Source organism: Carassius gibelio, chromosome B5 (genome assembly GCF_023724105.1).
Source record: "Carassius gibelio isolate Cgi1373 ecotype wild population from Czech Republic chromosome B5, carGib1.2-hapl.c, whole genome shotgun sequence".
NCBI classification, from domain to species: Eukaryota; Metazoa; Chordata; class Actinopteri; order Cypriniformes; family Cyprinidae; genus Carassius; species Carassius gibelio.
This window is the reverse complement of record NC_068400.1, coordinates 16,800,895-16,827,657: the sequence shown is the minus strand read 5'-3', so window position 1 is coordinate 16,827,657 and position 26,763 is coordinate 16,800,895. Positions and strand designations below refer to the sequence as shown.

Below are 26,763 nucleotides of genomic sequence, written 5' to 3'. Positions count from 1 at the left end.
ATGAATGAATATATGAATGAATGAATGAAAGGTATATGAATACAAAATATACAGAAGCACAAAATAAAACTGAAAATATAATAAACAAAAATATTAATTGATATTAAAATGGTATATAAAGTATATCAATGATACTTAAATAGCACCAATTAAGACTGTCTTGTTAGATGTGTGCCTAAATTTAATTCAAGATTTATTCTTTAAAAAATAGTTGTATGATCTTGATACTAGTTTAAAGATAAAGTAATTCTGTACTTCTTTAGGGATGTTGTTGTTGTTATTATTTTTATTATTATTATTTTACTATTATTATTTCCAAAAACAAGACAACATGATTGATTTAAATAAATACACTCTCCTAAATATTAATTAAACTAAATTAATTAAACCACTGTATAAGGTGTGTTTGTTCATTCCTTCATTTATTTACTTATTTTATTTGGGTGCCTAACATGGCTAACATGATATTGTGTTTTTTTTCTGATATAAAATAGTTGTATATATAGTTTAATATGCATAATAGTTGTGTATGAGTCCACTTCTCCAGGTAACTAGTTTTAAGTCTCTCGTATCACACTACAGACTCACTCGTTTCATAAAAATGCAACAGCACCATTTTTCAGGTGTCGAATGTAGTGAAGATGGCCACAGTTTAATTAAATATAATTGCAATATTAGTTTCAGTGCTCATCTTTTAGCCAGGGAAATAGTTTTTTTTTGTTTTCTTCATTGAAGAAGGTTTAAGCTTGTTTGCACAATAGCAGTACTTCACGTACTGCAATCATTCTTACTCTAATTATGAGTATAATCACATTAACTTCATCACAATATTCGGTTTACATGAGTTTAATTGCCTACTTGCATTATTCACGTTAAAAATATTTGCATTGTTCAAGGGAATCAACTTGCTAATGCCTCTACAGACAGATTTTATACTGAAGTGCCTCCACTTTGGCCTTTTTCCTCAAACCCTCATCTGTTTTAAGGAACAAAAAGGCTGGATATTACTCCATAATCGATGCTATGAATTAGAAAGTCCACTTTGTTGTGCACCAAGATAAATTAGCATATGAATTCACACCATGAACAACTCAGTCTGTTCAGACGCTAAGGCTAAGACAAATGGTTCTGTGGATGTGCAAATGTGAACTGCACATATGGTCCTAGTTTTGAGCGACTGGAGATGCATTTTATCCTGAAAAGCAGCTGAGGCCTGTCCCGAGGGAGGCCGCAATGCAGCAGCTGGTGTCAGTGACGCACCGCCAACATTCAATTGTGACGTCAAGTGCCAAACAACATTCAAATTCTATTTTCAATCCCTCCAAGGGGCTCATCAATTTTTCAAGTCCGTACCAAGTCCAGACATCTTGACCAATGATGAAAGCTATCATTGCATTCTTAAAAATAAAGGATATTTTTTGGCATCGATAGTTCCAGTGTCTTTAACGTCCATGAACCTTTCCATCCCTCAAATAGTGGAAAAAAAGTTCTTCAGATTATTAAAATGTTCTTCAAATGAGGAAAAAATAGCATCATTCTATTAAGAAAGGTTCATTGGACGGTTCTTTGGGGAGCTAAAAATGGTTGTTTTATGAAACGGGTGTCTGGAGAGCCAATATCCTGCAGAGTTTAGCTCCAACCAGCTCCAACACACTTGCCTGGAAGATATTAGTACGTCTGAGGGTCTTAATTAGCTGATTCATGTGTTTTTAATTAGTGCTGAAGCTGAACTCTGCAAGTCAGTGGCCTTCAAGAAACTGGACACCCCTGTTTCAGTGGTATCACTGTGAAAACCCCTTATGGGATCTTTATTTTAAGAGTCTACTCTGAACCATGTTTTAACATTTGTTTCTTTTCTTCTTCAAGGTGATTCCGTTCCCCATGTCTTGTGACATCAGAAGAGAGTGCGCTTGCCGGGACCCCAACGCTTTGGAGAACCGAAAGGGAGAGCACTTGCACTCACTTGGTTAACACGCACCACCAAGCCGGTGTGCAGACTGGGACAGGATGAGATCTTCTTCCCAGAAATGCTGCTGGTTCACAATTGTACCTCTCCTCTTATAGCTGTTCATCATTTCCAAGTCCAAGTCTACCTGCTATCTCTAACACTACATTTGGAAAAGGATCCCAATGTCAAGACCTCACAAAGGACCAAAGCTGTTTTGTGTATAGGCCGGGACACACCAAGCTGACTTCAAAGAACTAGCGGCGACGAAAGCAGACGGTGTTGTCGTCTCGCGTCGGACCAAAAAGCTGTGCTCGAACACACTGCACATACTACAGCCACGTGCATTCTGTGCATGTGTGAGAGGAATTAACAGTCTATATCCGCAACTATCAATAGTATATATTGGTTATTTAAAAGGAGAAACCGAAAACAAAGATATACAAGATTAATGCAGATAAACGAAACGTAAACAAATCAGTGCTTGTTTACCATTTTGAATTTCAGTAATGCTGATAACTTTAATAATTTTAAGTGGCTCACGTTGTTATGAAAACATTTGATTGATTGGGAAAGATCATGTAACATTTAAACAGCTTTCTGTCGGTACCCGCCCTTCATTTACGTGCTCGTTTTCACTTTCACTTGAATTCTTAGCCACTGACTCATTCGCTAAACTGAACATCCAATCAGAGCTCTCACTCGCGCCGATGGTCCCCACGGCGTTTTGACATGTTGAATCAGGCAAACTGCCGCCAACTTGAGCCCGACGAGAGTCGACGAGTGGAACACACCAAACAAACTAGCCAGACCGTCGCTTGCTATCGACTTGGTGTGTCCCGACCTTATGCCATTTGTAGGTCTCTCACAACCCCTCCAAAAAAATTAAAACAAGGCATCGCAAGGGAACCAGACTGATTTGACCAAAGCCAGAAAAAGAAGAAATGCACTCTCAAACTCATTTAGGGGACTTGATTTGTTTTAGTTTGTTTTGGATGTGACCTCAGTCATCCCAGGAAGGTGGTGTGTGGCATTTCCGCCCTCACCTGTGTCCGTATAACAAAGATGATACTCAATAATCAGTGATTGTTTTAATGTTCCTGAAACGATACAAATCTATCAAATACAAATGCGCAATAGGGAAGAGCTGCCAGTCTTGTCGCACACTATTTATGTTCTGTTATAAAATAATTGCAATTTGAGTTTTTTTTTTTTTTTTTTAAATGCACTCCGATAGATCTGTGCATAGATATGGTGAGAAAGAATTGGTTTCTTTAGCATGGCTGCTGTTGTTGCTGCTACGATTGCTGCTAATTAGTCAAACAACAGACAACAGGAATATGCAGGCCATGATCTAGTGTGCCGTCAGTCTGCCTTAATACTTACCTCTTATCAATATAACCATCCGTGACCGAAGACCTCCCATTAAAGCTCCAGGCCAGTGCTGAATTGTAACTCATCCTGGTCCGAATGCAAAATAGACACAAATTCCTGAATGTAGAGGCCATTGACATACATATTTTATTTAACTGAAATTGTTAGTTCACCCAAAATATGAAGATACTATAATTTACTAATTTTTGTGTGTATGAAATACTAAAAAAAAAAAAAAAAAAAGAAATCTTAAAATATGCACCTAATTTCCATAAAAATGACAGTTCAATTAAAAAGCAGTATTCCATTCAGGTCTTCTGAAGTCATACAGGTCTTGTGTGATGAAGAGATTGAAATTAAAGTGAATATTCACAGAAAATCTTTCCGTCCACTGCAGATCTCACATGTCATTCTCCACTCTCTGGTTTCAACACACATGAGAACCGATGACATCAAAGCATGGTGTGACGTCCAAAGGTGCCATATTTCAGTCTGACCGCAATCGTGGAAGATATTTGTGAGCTCTGATGGAGGGAAAAATTTTCAGCAACTAAAAACAGTTTAACCTTTGGTCTGTTCCTCACACAAACCCATCAGCTTCAGAAGACTGCACAAGTACTATGGACCGCGGCTGTGGTAGTTCTGCGGTTCTTTGCATTCTTAAATTGACCGTAATTATGTAATATGAATGATGACGACAAATGGAGACTCTTACGTACTCTTTCTAATCTCAGTGAATCTGCTGTCAAAAGCGTTTCAAAGGTAGCTTACTGCACATGTGCCAACTTCGTAACCACTTGTATGTGTTTTTGCCAAAAGAAAAAAGGAAAACAATTTAGCTTCATGGTAATCGGAATTACTTTATATATGCAAAGTTGTAATCAGATTTCAAAATCAGAGTGAAAAAGAGAGAAAATGTATATCACTTTAATGATTATTACTTTAAGGGATAGTTTACCCAAAAATGGAAATGTGCTGAAATGTACTCAAACTTAAGCCATCCAAGATGTAGATGAGTTTGCTTCTTCATCAGATTTGAAGAAATATTGCATTACATAACTTGCTCACCAAATTGATCCTCTGCAGTGAATGGGTGCCGTCAGAATGAGAGTCCAAACAGCTGATAAAAACATCACACCAATCCACAAGTAAACCACACCATTCCTGTCCATCAATTAACATTTGTGTGATGAAGAAACAAATCCATCTACATGGCCTGAGGCGGGAGTAAAACTAAAAACTAATTTTGGGGAGATCTATTGCTTAAATGCATTCAGAAATCAAGTTAAGCAGCCGCTATATAGGTTTAATTTATTTGTTCTTTTGTGTAATATTTGGCTACCAACTGTGGACTTCTTCTTCAAACAAACCTCTTCCCCTTATGGCCTTGACATGTTTTAACTAGTTTCTCACTAATGTCTGAATCTCCAGGTTTGACTCTCTGTATCAGGTGCGTCAAACCTGCTTCTGGAGTGCCATCATCTTGAAGACTGTAGTTGCAGCCCTACTCCAAAACACCTGCCTAAAGATCTTGACTAGCTTTTTCAGGTGTGTTTAATTAGAATTGTGGCTAAACTCTTTAGGGAGAGCTACGTTTAACCCCCTGGGTCTATAGTGATATCCCCTTATATCGGCTGTTCGATCAAAATGCCACAAGCCATAATGATGAAGCACATGGTAAAGAAATAAGTATAATGTTACTGTGGTACTCACCTGCTGAAGAGTTTGCCAAGTGCAAAAATCCATGTTTATGCAGAAAAATAACATTTAACATTTCTGATAAGGTTTGTCTTATCCTTGAGGTTATTCATTTAGTGCGATTGGGCCAAGGCTCCTTGAACATTGGCATGGATTACATGCTAAAGCATTAAAGATTATTTTGCGTGATGTTTTAATAATAGGCATCACTTTGTGCAATTGTAGACATATGGTAGTTAAAGTATAGTAGCTATGACATTTATGATTAAGAAAAAAAAAAAAAAAAAGAAACATCTAGAAGAAAGTCAGACAACCAAAATGTTTTTTTGTTTTTTTTAGTGTTGAATCCTCATGTATGTGGCATAAAGACTTCATGATCAGATGCCAAAGTCAATATTTTATTTTATTGTGCTTGTGGTGTCACGAGTGCAGTCATTTAGGCTATATTTCTAAAAAAAATAAATAAAAAAAAAAGAAATAAATAAAATACAAGATTAATAAATATCTTATGTACCAGTAGTCAGTATTTGTATTAATGACCTCAGTTGCTGCACTTTTTTCGGTAGCCCGTTGAACGAAAGTTAAAACTTCTAAAATCGCTGCTATTGTTAGGCAGGACAATTTGGGAGGGAATACGTGTTCGTGGTGAAATTAGTAATGTTTGATTTTCCTTTTACTGTATGATACTATCATATGCCTCTGTGATTACTGATGATTATTGTGGTTCCTCTCGCTTCACGTCTGGTTTTGTCGTAAACAGCAGAGCAGCGTGACATGTGGAAACATGTTAGTGGATTGATATGCCCTGTCTGAACAAACCTTTGGGACAATGGGAAACTGGCTTTAATATGTATGTTTCAGAGAGTGTGAAAATTAAGACTTTAAATGGGTCATTATATGTATGTTGTTTGGATGTTGTTGTGGTTTTGTTTTTTATTAGCCATCTTGTGAGTTAGATTGAAGGATGTATTATTATTATTATTATTATGATGATGATGATGATGATGAAGGAACTTCAACACCCCCCCCCCCCCCAAAAAAAAAAAACTAACAAAAAAAAACAAAACAAAAAAACTATATGAAGCACGAGAGAACAAGAATTATAATAATTATAATAATAATGTATAAAGATTTTGTTTGCTATATATTCTTGGGAGAACAAGTGTATCAAGTTACTATTACCTGAAATCATGTAACTGTACTCGAGATAACATTAGTCAGCATTTATTGTCAAGATGGACAGCAAAACTGATCAGCAACCATGTCACCAAGTTAGCACGAACATCAAGTAACTTGCCAATATCCTGACAGGTTTTATGATTGGCGGGCCTGCCAGTCAAGTGATTATTTTTTTTTCCTTTTTCTTTTTGAATCACTCTTCTCAGACTTATTATTTGTTTCTCTATCACTATGTGCAAGTTAGCAATCCAAAAACGCCAGAACCAATTCTGAGTGCAATTACGCCGAATGCTTATTCTTTTTGCTTTATTTTAGACATCAGTAATCCCTCAAAGCATACTGGTCTGAAGAGTGTATGTTGGCTTGTTAAATGAAGTTGCCATTGGGCTGTTTGACACACACTACTGTACGCATCATAGGATTTCTTGCTGTACCTCATGCCTGTAATGTTTGCTGCCTCCATATTTCCATATTTTAGTGATTTGCGTCTATTAGCAACATACAAAAGTGTACATAGTAGAACTATTTATTGAGAGTGTTATACTTTTGTAAGTTATATTTTTTATTGTTTATGTAAGTTATTTGTACAATGGTCTTATGTGTAAAATTTGATTATTGGGGCTCTTATATTATTTTTATTTTCTGTTTACTCGTTTATCCATTGCTCCAGTTGAAGAACAAACACAGTACTTCAGATATTTGCCATTCAGTGACCGAATGTCATTAAGTCACACCTCACAGTTTTCCATGCGATGGAAATGCTGCCATTAATGCAGTTGGGACATGATTGTAACTAAATGTTATAATAATGTAATATATGTATGTAATTGTTTGTTAATACAGTGCATTTATTCTATGGCAGTCCCGAGGAGAGGAGAATGTGATCATGGTATATCTTGCAATAGGAGAAATCAGTTTTAAAAATGAAATTCATAAACTTCTTCCCAGTTTGTAGGTAACATTTTGAATGTGTCTTAAAATCCATGAAATTCATAGCCCCCATGCATCAGCATTGGACAGGTGAAGAAAACACATTGCTGTTTTTGGCCTGCCAATATGTTTGTCCAGGTGTCAAAATATGGACGGGCACAGCAAAATATCAGTGCTCGATGAGTCAGAGTTTCTTCCCTGACTAGCACTCACTATTGGGAGTCCTCAAAGTCAAATTATATTTATTTGAAATGTTGGTCAGATGGTAGAAAATCTAATAAAACAAACTAATGGAATTGTATCAAGAGCTTTATTAAAGGTTAATATGAATGTATTGACCGGTTGTAAATAGTGACGTGAAAACGTGTACCAGTAAAATGCCTTGTATATTTAAAGAGTTGCATTAAACACAAGGATACATTAAAGAAAGTTATTTAAATTTGAGAAATCCACCATTTTCATCAGCATTACAGTTACATCAGCATCAAGAGTTGGATTTCAAGTGTAAACGGACGTCTTTGTGCCTGTTATTAAAACCCATTTGTGTTTGGTGATGCTGGCCATGTCTGCTCTTCACATTGCTAATAAATTCTAAGCAAAATTCTGACGTCTGCTTGATTCATACATATACGATATAACTGTTTCCACATCAGGGGATTCCTCAAGTTTGAACATAGTTGATGTCTTCTTTCCAGCAGAAATGTAGTTTTGAATTGTGTCACTGTTGCAAATGGCCAGTCAGTCTATCTCATCTCTCGATAAAAAAAAAAAAAAATATATATATATAGATTAATAATAATAATTATATTGGTATATAATATATATATATATATATATATATATATATATATATATATATATATATATATATATATATATATATATATATATATATATATATATATATATATATTGGTAACACTGTACAGTAAGGTTCCATTAATTTAACATTACTTCACAATGCAGTAGCTAACGTGAAATAACAATGATTTATAGTTTTACAGAATATATTAATCTAGGTTTATATTAATGTCTATGTATGTTTTACTGTTGTTTGCATACTTTGGTGCTCTAGATTATATCAAACATACCCAATGCATCTACTGAAAAATAAAATGCTGAAAGAGTAAGGTCATCTACATTTTGACCATTTCAGCATTTTGGGTTTGGATTCAGTTTTTCTGGTGGATACTGAATTTAGATAAATTCAGTTTTCATCAGGTTTTGACTCTGACTTACGGAACGAAAGCAATCCAATACACTCCCACATACTTGTGAGCATTTTCTCATTTAGCTTTTTTTAAATTAATTTTTCTTCATCCAAAATGACTTAAAGGTGGAGTAATTGCTTGCAGGCAGACTGTAACATGAAGACAACTGAACTGTATTTTTTAAACAATTTCCAGTCCTACTGTCATTTGAATATCTGCATATGGCTGCATCTCTCTGTAGGGCTAGTTGAAAGCCACGTAAACATGCTCATTAATGCTCCTCGTTTACTATAACAGATTATTGTGTTCAGCCTGAACAATGATGTAACTACCATAGTACATGCACTGTTAGAGAAAATACCTGGTTAGTCCGGACTGTTTCCTGAAAATCATTGCGCATACATACACACTACAAACGTGATCTCATGAGAATACGTGTGTATTTTTACGTTAAATGTGTTTCTACAACACGTACATTTACTTACGTTTTCATGCACATAAAAACATACAACTTTGGCGTATTTATAGCAGTAAAACGTACAAATTCTTACATGTTAGCAGCTAAAAAAACGTCACTACTTAGTGGACGCAAAGATACTATTTAATGTTTCTATAATATATTAAAACACAAAAAGTTCATATCAAGAACCATGTCAAAAAAGTTTCGCAGTCTTTAGGTTTCTTTCATACAGGTTGATGTTACATCTCTGGTGGCATTCTGACCACTAGGGAGATATATTCCTTCCAGCGTATCCTGGGTTTTCCTCCAGGGTCTCTTCCTAGTTGGACATGCCTGGAACACTTCCACATGAAGGCATCCGGGAAACATCCTGACCAGATTCCTTCACCACCTAGCTCCTTTTGATGCAGAAAAATAGTGACTCCAAGCCTCATCCGGTTGTCCACATTTTAGGTGAATGTGATTTCACCAAGTACAACATTTTCCTTGATTAACATCCTTCTTGATTTGAGGGATGAGGGTGCTTCTACACCCTTGTTATTCAGCTATCATTTACCTCTGATTTTAGGGTAAGGTTAGCTTTAAGGATGTAGTTAGGTCTTTGTTTTTGGACCGTAATGAACAAAAACTAAATGTGCTGATCCAGGAGCATGTTTTACTTAGCAAAATAAATGCTGAAGTTCCCTGATGGCAAATTTCAGCTTTAGGAAGGTGTCACTTGTTTACTCTCATTGGCTATTGTGGGTATCACATCAGAGATAGCCCAATCAAGAGTCGTAAATATGACTTGAGTTCGAGGACACTCTTTGTCATAAGGGAGCAGATAAATAATCATAATGACACCACACAATAGAGGATTTTTTGGACAAAAAATCATTTGCAAAAAGCCACGAATCGGGCCACACCCTCTGATTGATCGGGAATGCAAATCGGCCTTAATTTCGTCTAGTGTGGGGCCAGCCTAAGAAGCGTGTCCCAAGCTTGCTCCTATGAGGTACACCAACAAGTACACATTTTGGATAGCTCCCAATCTTACCCATCTATTTCATGTTTTGGAGTCTCTACTACTAATTTGATGAGGTGATTCAGGTGTGTTTGATAAGGAAAAGTAAAAAAAAAAAAAAAAAACACTCATTGGGAAAACACTAAGCATCTTAAGACTATCTTTACAAAGTGGCTTTTCATGGCTCTTGAAGGAAGTCCTATTATCAAATGACAATACATGATTACTTACCCTTTTTTGGCCAATATAACCCTTTTATGTTAGAGAATCTCTGAATGTGAATTTGTTCTAAAATAAAGGATTTATTAATCTACATATTAATCTTGTGAAAATGTAAGGTTTTCAATTTATGAGATTATTTATTGCAAAGAAAAACAGGATGCAAAATTAAATTCACATTTGCATTGGTGCTGCAACAGAAGTTAATGGACAAATCCTGCTTCAAATTAGCTTTAGAACAGGACATAATACTGAGGCTTACTGAACTGTAATCATGAAACAAATAAGAGTTCACAACAAAGGTTTGGGAGGAACATGCTCAATTAATCTGACATATCACAGCACTGCTTAACTCATTCCTGTTACAGTTCTTAAACCGAACACCTCGACACATCTAGTAACTGAATTTAAGGCAATCTCACGTTGGCCTCTTTGATGGATGTGGATCTCCCAGTAGCAAACTTGTGAGGTGTGTACAAAGAAAGAGGTTGCAGTTCTAAATAAAACCATAACGTTCGCCTGCCCCATCCTTGCTCTTAACTGAATAATGGTTCCACTACATGAATATAGTGGACTACTATTTAGCATTAGATTCTGTATGCTCAATAACTTTTGATCAATTTAAGTCAAATGAATTACTGTGAGGAATTCAGGAGAAACACAGTGCTACATATGTTGAGTTCCTTCAACACTTTTGCTTTCCCTATGTACAGTACATAGACTGCAATACATGCAGACATGAACTAAAAATTGGATTTGATAAATAAACAGTACCATGGGGGTTTCAGCACACCACTTACAGTAGGCAGAATATCACTGATCTCTCGAATGTTTATTGTTATGTAAGCTGCTGGTGTTGAAATTTGACTATTATTGTAGTCTCACTGAGATATTTTTATTTTAAGATTAAACACATGAATCTGAAAATCATGTGTATTAACAGACCATTATGTATTGCATTGTTAAGTCATCAGTACTCAATGAGCAAACAGACAATATTGCAGACCAAGTATAACCGTAATCCCTATAACCCTAATTTATGTTGACTTACTTTTTTAATCGCTGAGCATCTTACAGTTTTAAAACAGGTGTGTGATAAGCACAATGGCATTCTATAATATAGAGATTGCCTGTGACGTAATATAACAGGAGTTTCCGCAATTTAATTGATTCTTCACATATTTCCAGATAAAACAGAGAAAACATCTTGAGATTCTATACACATATTTAATAGATCCCCCCCCCCCCCCCCCACTTCCTCCACAGACACACACACAAAAAAAATCATATTCACTTATTACATACTGCATTTACAGTTGTATTTACAATATCATATCTAACTATCACAATGAATATAGCTTGGAATATAGTAACTTACTGAAAATGTGTTGAGGCTATGTTCTTACCGTTTGTTCAGTTCCAACTGCATTTTTAACAACACTTTGTTCCCAGACAATCATTTACAGAAGGGTTTTGCACAATGCTCTCTTTTGTACCGCAATCCTTTGCCAAATACATTAGATTATTCACTTTGATGAAATCTATTGGTCTCATTGGCCAGCAATACCCCCTTTAATTTCTTTGGACACTGTAAAGGAACATTCTTTTGGCTAAAGATTATATGCGTGACAGGACTATACTTGTTCTCAAAAGCATTTACTGTGACCCTGACAGTATTCTTAGATAGTTTTCTCAATTAACTGCAGCAAAACTATATATATATATATATATATATATATATATATATATATATATATATATATATATATATATATATATATATATATATATATATATATATATATATATATAAAGATTAATATAATTGTGTCAAAAAGGGTTGAATAGAAAAGAAGGAAAACCACAGAGAGATCATGTCCTCGTCTTGCTTGGCTCGGTATTCCGAGAGATATGTTTGCAAACTGAGTATCAGGGAACCTGGTTTGGAGTTCTGCAGCACCATGCAGTTAAATTCTAAATAGTCCTTCAGTAGTTCAGTCTTTCTTATGTCCGTACAAGAGAAATAATAATAGTAATAATAACAATAATAATAATAATAATAATATACTTTTTTTTTTTTTTTTTTTTTTTTCAATCCGAGGCTCTCTGTATTTGGAATAGAAAAAAAGAAAGAAAGAAGAAAATAAAAAGGAAGAAACAACAACATCTCCTCTCACAGTCTCAAAGTCATTTGGATTTATAAAAAGAACATCCAAGCTGGAGACCATAATGAGAGAAGGTTGAGTCCACACATCTCCTGTCTCATCGTAATTTGGACTTTCCGTATATGTTGCGTTGCACTGAAATGACTTTCTCCAGGCAGGCAAGCTGGGTTTCGTGAAGTGAACTGTGCCATAAAGTGCCGCCTGGTCTCGTGTCATCACTGCGACACAGCATGTACGACACACTCTCTGTTCGGCTTTGGATGAAGCCACTGCGGAGCAGCGAGCGACAGAACAGACTGATCCGATCCATTCGTCTCAAGATCAAATGTGCCTTCCTGTTGTGAGCAGAAAGAGAGCTGTTAGTGTGGACGATAAAAGCATGCCGTGTAGTTTTCAAACTGAGGTGCGAATACGTGACATTTCTGCTGCAACCTAAAATCTGTTTCTCAGGTTGCGCACCACTGATATGTTGGTTTTGCAGAATGTTGACAGAGTCATGTATTTCCACGGAGCCTCGTTTGGTAGTTTTCATGCAGTGCAGAAACCACTTGTGAAAGTGTCATTGTCCAGATCAAACAGGTTATTCAAAGAAAAAAAAAAAGAAAAATAAATAAAATGTTACCTGATGTCATTTGACATTTATAGATGGATGGATGGATGGATGGATGGATGGATGGATGGATGGATGGATGGATGGATGGATGGATGGATGGATGGATGGATGGATGGATGGATGGATAGATAGATAGATAGATAGATAGATAGATAGATAGATAGATAGATAGATAGATAGATAGATAGATAGATGATAGTTCATAAATCATTGACTACATTAGAAATACAATGAAAAAGCAATTGCTTTTCTGTAAAAAGCCATCTTGACTTTGCCATTAGAATATATTTTAAACCTTTTCCTTTGCAAAAATGCTCATTGTTTATATTAAAAATTGTCTGCTCTACAATTACATTTCCTTTTTAACTTCAAACTCACAATATGATACAAAGTTGTTTTGAAAGATTTTTCTTGAAACATTTGCCTTGTTTTATGAAGAATCACTTACTGCTCCAAAAATATGCTATTTAATCCTAATGCAAAGCCTGTGTTGATATTCATAAAGATTATTGGTTCCTTCCAAACAGGGAAAATGAACTGTAATTGGTGGTCTCTGTTTCATTCCCCTGCTAGTTCTGCCAGAAAACAGATTACACAAACATTCACGGAGAGTTTAGGATGGCAACCTACTGACGGCCCCAGCCAAGCAGAGCTAAACCAGGGGCCACTGGAAGGGTCTGTGCACACTTCCTCTTTGTTTTATGCCTAAAAATATGAACGCTTTTCATATAAACCTTCATATTCTCAAGCAACACTTAAATATGTATGAATATACAATAACAATACATCACAGTAAGTGGCCTTCCAGCAGTACTTCAAAGACAATTACATTTATAGAGTCCTACTTGATTAGGTAATATATATATATATATATATATATATATATATATAAGTGCAAACAGTGAACCTGATTTATTTATTGATTTAGTTTGTCCAATTGGTTTTGAAGGCTACATTTAGATCAAATAGACAAAAGAATTAGGACAACATCTTAATTATTGAATTCAGGTGTTTCAAGCAGACCATCCAGTCTGTATCTACAAACATTTGTGAAAAAAAAAAAAAGGTGCTTCTGAAGAGCTCAGTGAATAAAAATGTGGTACTGAGGATGCCAACTTTACAATAAGCCAGCTACACAACAAGATGAACTGTAAGTGGTATTATTGGAAAATAACACTTTAGAAAAAGCAGCAGCTCAGCCATGAAATGGAAGACCGCATAAATTTACAGAGCGGGTCACCGAGTGCAGAGACGCATGGTGGGTAAAAGTCGCCAGCCTAGCGCTCTGTTGATTGAATAGATGAAGATTTCCAAGCTTCCACTGACATTAATTTCAACAGGCAGAAGCTTCATGGAATGGGTTTACATGGCAAAGCATCTGCATGCAAGCCTCAAATCTCCAAGTACAATGCCAAGTGTGGGATGGAGTGGAGTAAAACAAAAGGATACTGGACTTTGAAGCAGTGAAAACCTGTTCTGTGAAGTGATCAATCACGCTTCTCTGTTTGGCAGATCAAAGAGAATCTTACCTGTCTGACTGCATTGTGCCAAAGTTTGGTGGAGGAGGGATAATGGTATGGGGCTGTTTTTCAGGGGTTGGAAAAGGGGGGACCAATTCAGTGTTAATGTACATGTTTTTAAAATTAAAGTCGCTGCTGGTGTAATGGTCACGTCCCCCAATACTTTTGTCTATATAGTGAACCACGATTGCTTCACGATTCTAGGGTGGAAGATAAATTCATTTTTGTACCATATCTATTGATTTATTGGTTTATATATATATATATATATACACACATTTATATTTATATATATATATATAATTTTTTGCTTGAAATTTGTGCTTATGCTACTGTATCTTGCTTTAACATATACTTATGTCATTTGTCTTTGAACTCTTTCCGCACCACTGACAGAATTTTCCAGCTTTTCGTGTTTTTGTGATTATATTTTTTTTATTGCAGAATAGAACATGGTCAACATGTGTGGCACAACTTAACTAAATACAAAACCAGGGTACGCATATGTATAAAATAAAATAAATAACAATGATGAATAAATAAATATATAAGAGAGAGATAAAATAAATAAAAGGGAGAGAAGGAGGGGGGAGGGAGCTTCAGTTGATAGCACCAGCACGGATCTAAGATTCCAACTTCTCTTTCTTCCTCTACTTATAGAGCGAACAGTACAGCTGCTCTAATGACATATCATATGGGAGATTTTCCCAACAAATTCTCCCCAAGCTTTAAGTGTTTTTGGTTTGGCTTTAATAAATTCTCGCTGTTGTGTATTCCAACAATTCATTTTATTTTTTAGTTCTATAAGCCACATTTTAAATGCCGGGGATGTCAGCTTTTCGTGTTTTCACTGTTATTTGGGAGGTTGCGTATTACACATTTTATGAAATTGTTGATGGAAGTGATCAACTTCATCAGTGTTTTGCTCATCATTCAATTTGGATGTAGAGTAGACTAGTCCAAAACACAATTTTCTCAGCTTTTTCTTCAAAATCACTTTTTCTAACTTTTTAAAATGAAACCTTGTCAGGGTTATGGACATGTATCTGTGTGTTTTCCTTCTCCATGTGCCTGCCCTGACCTAGTTTTCCCATAATCTTTTGTTTCATTTGATTCCAGATGTGTCTCGTTGTTCCCCAGTTGTACACTAAAGTTCAAGTCTATTCACTCTGTGTTTTTTTTGGGTCTTTTGAGTTTTGTTTGTGTTAAATAATTCTATTTGATTAAAATGTTTATTAGTTCTTATTAAAGAAAGAAAGAAAGAAAGAAAGCAAAGGACTGACAAAGTACTGTAGTGTTATCATCATGAACATTGCTTTGTTTGGCCATTGTCTTCCTCACCTGGGGCCAAGCTCATCCTCACTCCTCCACACGAAGTCTCCAAACTTCTCGTAGTGGGAATTGTAGTGATGCTGTACGCGATACAGCAGTGGGGTTGAAATCTCCATCAGGGTGTTGTAGGCCGTCTGTTGCTCCTTTCCACTGGTGTAGCCATTATAGAGGTTGTACACTTTGTCTGCGATCTCTGTTTGAGTAGAAAGTAGATCTGACATCTAAAATCTGAACCGTCTGTTTTCAAAGAACAAGCATTCTAGCTTTGTTTTATTCTATTTTATTTCTTCTGAAAAAGAAGTACACTTCAGCATACTTAAACATATATAAAGTATTTATTATGCATATAATAAATATGGTTTAATATGGTTTAGCGTAAACTAAATGTAATGTTTTCGGAAAATGTTAAACAAAATTAAATTAAAGTGTATTCTAGTTTATATTTATAATAATCCCACTTAAGTTGCACTTGGGTACGTAATAATATGTAATTTAATAATGACTTCTACTGTGTTTTAAATATTGTTAAAGTGTACAAGCATTTATGGTAAACTAAAATACACTTATATTGTGTAATTTTTATAAAAACTTGAATGTCAAGCATTTACATATATTTGTTATTATACCTTGCCTTAAATAGACATTCAGCTATTTAAAATATACGTTTAGGATTTAAAGTACACTGTAAGTGCACGTTTAATATAATTAAGCCCATTTCTTTTTCAAAAGAGAATGAGAACTAAACATCAGATTTCTTAACATGTTCATTATAACATCACATTATGTCTTGTATGGTAAGCCCCACTTTTCCTTTCCTTTGAGTGAACTTTCTGTAATCTAACTTTTACTTGAGTTCTGTACCTCCCTGTGATTCATACCGCTGCCAGACCTGTGAAATCTGTTCGAGTAAAATGGTCTAGCCGCTATGGATGACGTAATCGTAAACAGGCAGGACATGAAGAGCTGCCACATCAGATGGGTGTGAAGATGTCATTTCACTGGCGCGCCACTCACTCTGTTCATTCACACGTGTGAATGGAGTGAAGAAGAATGGCAGTGTACCTTCTGCTTTGCTGTCATCCACCATCGGACATGACGTGCGAACGGTCACAAAACTCACATCCGACCGACTACCACGGCTGTCCACGGCATACAGAGTGAACCTAGAAAGGAGGAAAGGGTGGACATGAGGAAAAAATAAATAAATCTGTTTCAATGTGTGTCCTAGTCTCTGTTTGAAGTTCCTTTGTAACTGAAAGCAAAATAACTTTGGGTTTAGGCAACATAAACATGATGTCATGCTACAAAATCATTAAAACCAAAAGGTGTCCCTGAAAGAGTGTTTCTGGAGTTCTTGTTTATGAGCCTCAGACCACTAAAAACATGCATGCAGGAGAACAGGGATTCCAGTGGATTCCGCTAAGGTAGGAAAATTGCGTGCACAAAAAAACAAAAAAAAACAAAACAAAAAACACAGCCATTACAGCTATTAGCAGCTTAAATGGGACTCCCACTTCCTCTAATGACGGAGTTCCGTTTGGCAAATACAAAACACATTAAAGCTGCTGCTCAGCATTTTCTCAGACCACCCAGCACAAAGTACACTAAACAGCCCTGGCTCCACTGCTAATCACAGGGAGAAACAGCCCACCATCAGCTGGCATGAACACTGGGGTCATTGAGGATGTACTATGTTTGACTGTCTATGTAGTATAACAGGCTCTGTTTAGTTATTATTATTAGGCAGAGGCTATTTGCATTAAATCAAAAAAAAAAAAAAAAAAGTGTAAATAGTCAAAATCAAATCAATTTATTTGTACACTCTTAAAAATAAAGGTGCTTAAAAAGGTTCTTCAGAGTGATTCCATAGAACTGTTTTCGGTTCCACAAAGAATCATTCAGATAAAGAACCATCTCTGTATTACATTTTTATAATCTGAAGAACTTTCTTTTGCCAAAAAAAAAAAAAAAAAAACACAGGAAGGTTCTTCAAATGTTAAACGTTCTTTATGGAACCATTTAAACGAAAAGGTTTCTTCTAAGGCATCACTATGAAGAACCTTTATTTCAAAAAGCGTAAGCCATTGCTTGTTTCAAAGAACCTTTACAGGAAGTCATACTATTATGTCTTTAATACTTTAGAGTTGTTCAATAGAGTAAGTTTTAGAGCTGGGCAATAAGACAACATAAAATTATGATATGAGTGATCCATCAGATCCATCAGTGTTTCAGTGCCACAGTGTCTAAGATTTAAAAGGCAAGAAACAGATTTATATATTGTTGGTTTAGTTGGTTGTGTTCAAAGCAAGAGCAAGCAATTCTCAAATATTAATGAAAATATGTTTAGATGTCTCAGGTGAAAAGTCTGATGCTCGAGCACAAACCTAACAGCATCTAATGGACTTTTCACACTGTGCTTAACCCTAGGTTATCATCATTCTAAACATCGCTTTTAACCCAGGATAAAGACACTTTACAAACTTATCATTTGAAAGCAGGGTTAGTGACTTTTTTTTTTTTACCTAGGGTAATGAAACCCTGATCCAGAGCAGGGTTAGCACTACATTTGTGGTGTAAACCCTACATCGCAGTGCTAAATTTGTTCAGTGTGGAACAGATCAGTGTTTGCTTGTTGCAGCTGGACGCTTGGCAACAGACAGCTTATCAAAAACTGAGGAGCGAGTGTAACGGAGGCCAGCCAGTAGCTACTGTGCAGGTAAAACTTAACTCTCCTGATCTCTAGAGACGCACTAACGACAGACGCTAGTGGCTACAGTCATTTAGCCTCCTTCCCAGACAGCAAGCAGTTTCGGCCCAGATCTGGGCCTCACATGCTGGAGACCCGGGTTCGAGGACCAGGTGTGGCGATGATGACCCGGGAGAGAGGAGTTACACAAGGCTTATGTCACGTCATTAACAGGAAACGTGCATTGTGTGAACAGCAGCCAGTGAGAGAAAAGTAAGAAATATCAAAAGTCGGAAAGCGTGTAAACAGGTTTCCTGCTGTTTGTCCAATCAGTGACAGTCACACCACAAATATACAAATAAGAATGTTAACCCAGGGTTTAGGAATGTACAGTGTAAAACGTCTGTTAATAAATATCCAGGATTAACAGTTAACCCAAGGTATAGTATGAGCAGTGTGAAAAGTTATTACAGCTAATCCAGGATTCTGTTTATCCGGGTTTAGGATGACCCAGGGTTAGACATTTCAAGTGTGAAAAGTCCATAGCTAGGATTTACACTTAGGGCCATATTTACTAAAAGGCAAATTAGGGTTAGAGTGCAATTCCATAAAAGTGCCAATGGGAGGGGACAATTCTGTGGGTAATTTACTGACAACGTGCACATTAAAGAACACAGACACAGCCAAGGCTGTGTTTCCCAAAAGCACTGTAAGCTTAAATACATTGTACACCCATTGAAAGCAGTAGAGCTGTGAGCTCTTTCTCCTACTAAAAGGACATACAGTAAGTGGATTCTTGATAGTTATTAATTATAAACCAAAACACTTAACACTAAACACACTAAGCCAGTTGGTGCAAAAGGGAGTAACTGCACTCACGCCCCTTTGGCACTGAGATAGGTACTGTGGGTGAAGCTTGTGGATAGCCTCAAAATGGCTGACACCACATGTAAGCCAGGTAGGTAAACCATGAGAAGAAAAGCATTTTTCTTTTTTAATCTGCTGAAGATGTATTATTAATCTTATTTTGTGACGACAGAGCTGAATGATGATTGAGAACATGAAATATCTAGTATTCATTGTCAGTAAGGTGTAAATAGTTAGTGGGTAGTAACCAATAACTTACATTCTGATGGTATGTCCCTAGTGAAAAATAAATATACTAAAATGTATTTGAAATACATTTATTTCATGCTAACTATACTACAAATACAATTACATATGTGTGCGCTTAATAAAAATATCTTGCATTTGTACATTTTGTATACTAAACTGATTTAGGTGCATCAAAAAAAAAAAAAAGTTTGAAATATTGTGAAAACGTTTTTTTTTTTTTTTTTTCAAAAAGCGAAATGTTAATATATTCTAGATACACTATATGTTAAGTAAAACATTTCAAATGTAAATAAAAAAATCCACTATCTCAATATATAAGTTTCATTAAAGGGGGGGTGAAATGCTATTTCATGCATACTGAGTTTTTTACACTGTTAAAGAGTTGGATTCCCATGCTAAACTTGGACAAAGTTTCAAAAATTAAGTTGTACGTTTGAAGGAGTATTTCTGTTCCAAAAATACTCCTTCCGGTTTGTCACAAGTTTCGGAAAGTTTTTTTCGAGTATGGCTCTGTGTGACGTTAGATGGAGCAGAATTTCCTTATATGGGTGCTAAGGGTGCGTCTGCCGGAAGAGCGCGCGCTCCCGTATAGCAGAGCAGAGAGAGGCTGTGCACAGACAATCACTTATCAGAGCGAGAGCGTCGCGAAATGTCACAAAAGGAGTGTGTTTTTGGTTGCCAGGGCAAGACAACCCTGCACAGATTACCAATAGAGAAACAGCATTAAGGGACCAGTGGATGGAGTTTAATTTTTACAACGGAGTTGTGCAAGTGTTTGTGTTTGTTCCCTGCATTTCGAAGATGCTTGTTTTACAAACAAGGCCCAGTTTGATGCCGGATTTGCATATCGTTTATTTCTTAAGGATAATGCAATCCCAACGAAAAAGGGTCACGATCGTGTGTTGGAACCGCAGGCGGTGAGTAAAACTGCTTCAAATATCTCTGTGTTGTTAACTTATCTATCGGCGCGTAAGCACATCAAGTAAACAACATGCGATGTTGTCATCAAACTGCACGAGTAAAACTGCTTCAAATATCTCTGTGTTGTAAACTTAGCTATCAGCGCGTAAGCACATCAAGTAAACAACATGCGATGTTGTTATCAAACTGCACTTTCCACATGTACAGCTTAAAAAAAAAAAAAAAAAAAAAAAGACGACAAAGTGGAACTTAGTCATTTTCCAAAACCGCTAAGCAAATATATACAGTTTCAGTACATACCACATAGAGAAGCCTTTGCTGATGCTGCTCTTGTTAAATTTCAGCCTCTAGATCTGTGTCACAGCTTCCAGACTCGCTCAACACAAAATCCTACTCGCGCTCGTGATTCTTTAGCTCCGCCCACACGTCACGCCTCTAGGCGCCCGTGTTTTTCCGGGAAAAATCGGTACAGACTATCTTTCTCTTATGAATATAATACAACTAAAGACTTTTTGGAGTTATGAAGGATGTAGTACTACTCTATAGGTACTCAAGATTAACAGGATATTGAGTGAAAACGAGCATTTCACCCCCCCTTTAAATGACCATCCCTACAGTAAAAACTCCAGGTATCTCTTGAAACCACAATAATGGGGAAGACCGCTAAGTTGGCAATGGTCTGGAAGACAATCACTGACACCCACCACAAAGAGGGTAAGTCACAGAAGGTCATTTCTGAAAAGGGTGGCTGTTCACAGAGTGCTGTATCAAAGCATATTAAATGCAAAGTTAACTGGAGGGAAGAAAATGGGTAGGAAACAGGCCACAAGCAACAGGGTTTACCGCAAGTTTGAGAATACTGTCAAGCAAAGCCAATTCATACTTCAGAGCTTCACAAGGAGTGGACAAAAGTCCGTTCATCACGAGTCACCACTCTCAGATGTCTTCAAGAAAGAGTGACAAAGTCACTTCTGAAACAGAAACAACTTAAGAAACATCTTACCTGGTCTAAGGAGAGAAAATAACGCGACTGTTGCTCATTGGTCCAAAGTCCTCTTTTTCAGATAAAACTAAATTTTTAATTTCATTTGGAAATCAAGGTCTGGAGTTTGGAGGAACACTGGAGAGGCACAAAAACCAAGCTGCGTGGAAGTCCAGTGTGAGGTTTCCTATGTCAATGATGATTTGGGGTGCTGTGATGTCTTCTGGTGTTGGTATGTTGTGTTTTATCAAGTCCACAGTCATTGCAGCCATTTTCCAGTATGTTTTGGAGCACTCTATGCTTTCATCTGCTCACAAGCTTTATGGGGATGCTGATTTCCTTTTCCAGCAGGACTTAGCACCTGCCCACAGTGTGAAAACCACTTCCAAGTGGTTTGCGGACTATGAAATCGCTGTGGTTGACTGGCCAGTCAACATGCCTGACCTGAACCCCATATGGAATCTATGGGATATTTTCAAGAGAGAGATGGGAAACAGTCGATCCAACAATACAAACGAGCTGAAGCCCAATAGTGCCTCAACAGTGACACAGGCTAATCGCCTTTCAACCCCCCAATTCACTGATGCAGTAATTTGTGCTAAAGGAGCCCTGACCAAGTATTGAGTGCACAAATTAACATACTTTAAAGAACTTGAACTTTTCTGTTTTGCAAATGCTTTTTCTGATATTTTGAGATACTGTTTTTTTTACTTTTAAGCACCTTAAGCTCTAATCATGAAAAAAAGAAGAAGCAAGAAATGGTTTACTCTACATGTAATGAGACGTTTTTGCATCAAAATTTTTAACTTAGTCATAAAATGCTGTATTCTCTGAACACACTGGCAACTCGTTAAGAAACTCATAATGTCTAACCGGCATCATGTTCTGCATGTACTCAAAGGTTTTGGAACAGCCCCACCTCTGACATGGTTAGAAATGAAATCTTAATGAATGCTTATTAGGGGTGTCGTGTTATGACGGTATTGATGATAACCTTGATATTCAAATCATGAAATATCGACATCGTGTTAATTCAGGGTTTGACAATATACTGGTATTGGTGATAACCACAATAGGACACTTATGATAACACGACACACAAATAGTCTACTCCAGCGCCAGTACCTTGTTGACCTCCCAGGTGGCAGTATTGTAACTTAAGTCAATCAAGAAGACGATGCAGCGACAAGAACCATATTGTCAAACAGTAAGTTGCCAATATTTGATTAGTAATGGAATGTGAAACAATAACCTGTTTACAGTGGTTTCCTGTGTTCATATACTTAAATAAAGGGGTGATTATTTTAAGAAGTACCGCGTTTTCTTTACTCGTCCAAATTTTTTTATTTGTATTTGCAATCAATTCATGGCCAATACATGTGCGTTAGTGATGCGCGGGTCGTCTTATAACCCACGGGCCCCGCGGGTAACCCGCAGGTCGGGTTGGGGAGGGTTAAGAAATTGGCACTTTATTGCATGGCGGGTTGGGGCGGACCACTAAAAACGATTTTTTTTAAAATCCATTTATGTTGCATGGAATTTAGTGGTGGAAATTTTGATTATTTCAAGAGATTTGTTGATTTTCACTTTGTTCACCATAATTATTCATTCACTGATTGGTTCAGTGACCATTTCTTCATATTACACAAATACGCCAGCAGTTGGCGAAAAAGAGTGTCTTATGTGTTATGTTTTAAGTCAACGAACGTATTTACTTGTGACAAAAACTGATTTGGCTTTATTAAAGTGTGTGCATGATCGCATTAAATAAATAGTCTAAATATATTGTTTAGATTAACAAAGCACGAGGTTTTATCGCGGATTAAACATGGAGTTATGTTCTGTATTTCCAAATATGAATACAAGCATATGTGCACCAATAACTGTGTTTTGTATCTGCTGATTGCTGATCGAGATTTACATGCTTGGCTCACTGACCCTGTATTTCGTTCATAAACGAGATGTATCAGTTCATTCAACTCTTTCACCTACGAGAAGATCTTATTCGTTCAATAAGTCACATGCTCCGTCACATCTTGAGTAAGTCTTTTTGACAGGATGAAACAATTCACAGAGCTGTTCACGAGCTGCGCATACACTGCTAATAGCGCCGCGCTCACGCGCTGCTGTGGGATGAACTTCATTGAACGAGAAATTAGTCTTTTACTGTCTATGGTCAGTGGATTACGTAAACAAGAACGATTCGTTCACCTAAAAGATTTGTTCACGAATGAACCATCATAGTGCGATTACCTATAGCCTATTGATAAGGTAACGATATAAAGGTCTAAGTAGCAACATAACTTCCGTGATGTCCCTGATGCGCAGGGCGGAAAATAAATAAAATAAAAATAAATAAATACTTTTTTAACTCCTACTAGACCATAGGTGCAATTTTCACCAATTCAAACTCAGATCATCTTCAGTGCACTGCGGCAAAATGTTTTTCACACTGATAGAAAAGCGCAAAAATTAATTTGACAGTGTGATGCCAAACTACATTAGAGGCTGTATCTCTGCAATGCTTTGAATATTGGCACTAAATGTTATATTTGTCATTGTCACCCAACATTGATCACACCAGGCAAATTTGGGATCAGCGCCAGCTATTGTTCAAAAGTAATAAACATTTAAGTCACACTGATAGTGATTTCATAGATAATTTTTCCCCTGTAATGCTTGGCCCCTTAATTGCTGCTTGCAGCTATATTTTTAAATATTATTGCCAACCTTCCCAAGCTGTTGCCACAAAGCTGAAAGCACACAATTTTGTAAAATGGCATTGTATGTCTTTACTGGAAATTACATGATTACCCAAACCCATAAATTATTATAACAACGGGAGTACTCAAGACCATGGAGTATTGTCTATATATTCCCAGATAAATCTGCAACAAAAATGATGGCCATTTGAGATGACTACATTCACAGTAGTCTCTTACACGTTATGGCTTAAATAATAAAGGCAGTTAAATGTCGCTCTAAATCTTGGTAAAGCTGCATGGCACGTCAAGTTTACTTTAACCATGAATTAAACAGATTAGTTTCAAGTTTATATGCAGTGTGCCAGTTTCAGATTAAATCGAAAACACATTCTGAATAGTTATTTAAATTCCTTTATTATGAGAAACGCTGTTGTGCTGTCGTAAACCAACATTGCATGAATCCAACACCAAAATGCCAGTCGGAGCAGACATTTCTTCATTTCAGCTTTGTTTTATAACAAGCAGCGCTGCCATCAGATGAATCTGATGAATCCGATGAAATGGATATGCTCTGGAAGACAATGGAAGAATGCCAGAAATGTCTTTTCCTCACTTCCAAGGAGACGTTTCTTTACACGGCACGGTTTCGACACTTTGACTCTTCCTTTGTTTGGAAATCCATATTTCAATAACCACCAGCTGATTGTTTTGTTTGTAATATGGTCTGTTTATACATGGCTTGCATAGTTTGCCTGATCTTGTTATTCATCGAAGGAGTGTGGCATTCCTTTGCTAAACCTCACCAAAAGACATCACCCCAAATGCAAGCTGGCCACCATCCGCTGCCAATCTCATCGGAACAACACTGGTTCGAGCAATCACATTGTTTGAATAATGTGGTTGTGTGGTCACCCAGTTGAGTGCTTTTTTTATCAGACAATTTGTAGTTTGGTTTAAGGACTTTAGATGGGGAACTCTGGAATAGTTGCTTATGTGTTGTTTAAGGTGTTGCAAAGATGCCAAACATACATTTTGTGTTTACATGCTCCAAATTATCTCCCACTCTTACTCTCTTAAGTAGGCCTATAAAGGTTTCAAAAGGAGGTTTTCACAGTGATGCCACAAAAGCAGCATTTTTGAATCCCTAAAGAATCTTTCAGTGAATGGTCCATACCAGAAAACTTAGATGTCATAAGAATTGCAGAGAGAATGAACCTTTGATTGTTTTTTTTTTTTTTTTCTAAAGAAGAAGCTTGCTTGTGCAAAACATCGATTTGCAATACAATGGCTATAGTTTTGGTGATGCTGGTCATTGCTGTACGATTTTCTGACCTATTTTTAAGCATATCTAAAAACTATGTTTGAGCAAATTAGCAATGGTGATTTTTTAAACTCATAAACAATTTCATAGAAGCCAATAAAGAGTCTTTATTTATTTGTATTTTTTTGTCTCTTTAGAATTTCAAATGCCATTTTTCTGTTTTCATTGCAATACTTCATATTTATTATCTTTGCTTCTCTCTCTGGATGTCACATGTCATTTAAATCCAACTCCAAGTTTGAGGAACTCTGCAAACAATTGGCAGTGATAAAGATCACCCAGGAGAACAAAGACTAAGTGGTCTGGCTCATCGCTGGGAATGTCAAAACATGCCGGCAAAACACACATTCCCCTTCGCCCCCCAGCTCACAGCTCATGGCTGTTTTGATTTCTGGCACCTATCGTTTAGATGTTAAACGTGTTATTTTGTGGCAAATCTTAGCACTGATTGAGAAAATGTTGAGATATTTAAGTGCTGGCTAGACATATAGTGGTTTTCCACTGACTTCAGCAAATATTGCCATTTTATGTTGAAGTTTTCTAGAATAAACTGAGATGTAAAGTGAGAAGAACGTGTGGTACTTGTGCTTTGGTATACAGTGACTGTGTTGTTAGTAGTGGTCAAGGCATTGTTATACAATGTTTTGAGCACTGATGGGGAAAGTTACTTTTAAAAGTAATGTATTGTTACTCCCTAAAAAGCAATGAAACACAAATATGATGTGTAACATTTTTTTTTTTTTTTTTGCTTACTCATTTGTTTGAATTGGATCATTGAAGGTCACCTGGAAAGACCTTGGTTAATAAAATGGGATTAAATAAATTAAATACAAATACAGTAGTGTGTGTGTTATCTATTTCATTAATTACTGTTTGCGTCATTCTGAGTTTGCATTTAACTATTTTTATTCATTTAAGGAATAGTGAATCTGTTTTTGTTTAAGTGAGATGAGTAAATTCATGTTCACATTTAGTCTAGAATTACAGTAAGCATCAGGTTTGCATAGCACACACCTTAATGCATTTAATGCACTTCTGTTTTTTCTCAGCATGGGGACAGATTACCTGTAATACAATACCCCTAACTCTGGTTTTAAGTGAATTTTTAGCATATCGGGTATAGGGATGTGTGATATTGACTGACTGACTGACTGATTGACTGACAATTAATGAATTAATTAATCTTTGTATGATAATTAATATTTTTGTGCTAGTACTGTGGATGGTTTAGGCCTGTCATAGATTAAAAAAAAATATGACACTAAAACTGCCAGTACATGGAATCGAGTATAGTCTTAATGAGTGATTCGTTGAATCATTTAACAATTTAAAACAATTAAAATTAAAATAATAATAAAAAAAAAAATAATTAAAAAAAGATTA

The 26,763-nt window shown here is 36.4% G+C and overlaps 2 protein-coding genes across 2 annotated transcripts in view; one reads left to right on the top strand and one right to left on the bottom strand.

Moving 5' to 3' along the window:
• pappaa (pregnancy-associated plasma protein A, pappalysin 1a) overlaps window positions 1-7,727 on the top strand; it is a 101,837-nt gene extending 94,110 nt beyond the window's left edge. The window contains exon 23 of the mRNA XM_052556603.1: window positions 1,867-7,727. Coding sequence (XP_052412563.1) covers window positions 1,867-1,971 — 105 coding nt within the window. The 3' untranslated portion in view covers window positions 1,972-7,727. The remainder of the gene's footprint in view (window positions 1-1,866) is intronic.
• A 4,106-nt stretch (window positions 7,728-11,833) lies between these two features.
• LOC127957904 (astrotactin-2-like) overlaps window positions 11,834-26,763 on the bottom strand; it is a 489,389-nt gene continuing 474,459 nt past the window's right edge. The window contains exons 21-23 of the mRNA XM_052556604.1: window positions 16,712-16,812; window positions 15,659-15,842; window positions 11,834-12,519 (exon numbers count right to left, since the gene is read on the bottom strand). Coding sequence (XP_052412564.1) covers window positions 12,282-12,519; window positions 15,659-15,842; window positions 16,712-16,812 — 523 coding nt within the window. The 3' untranslated portion in view covers window positions 11,834-12,281. The remainder of the gene's footprint in view (window positions 12,520-15,658; window positions 15,843-16,711; window positions 16,813-26,763) is intronic.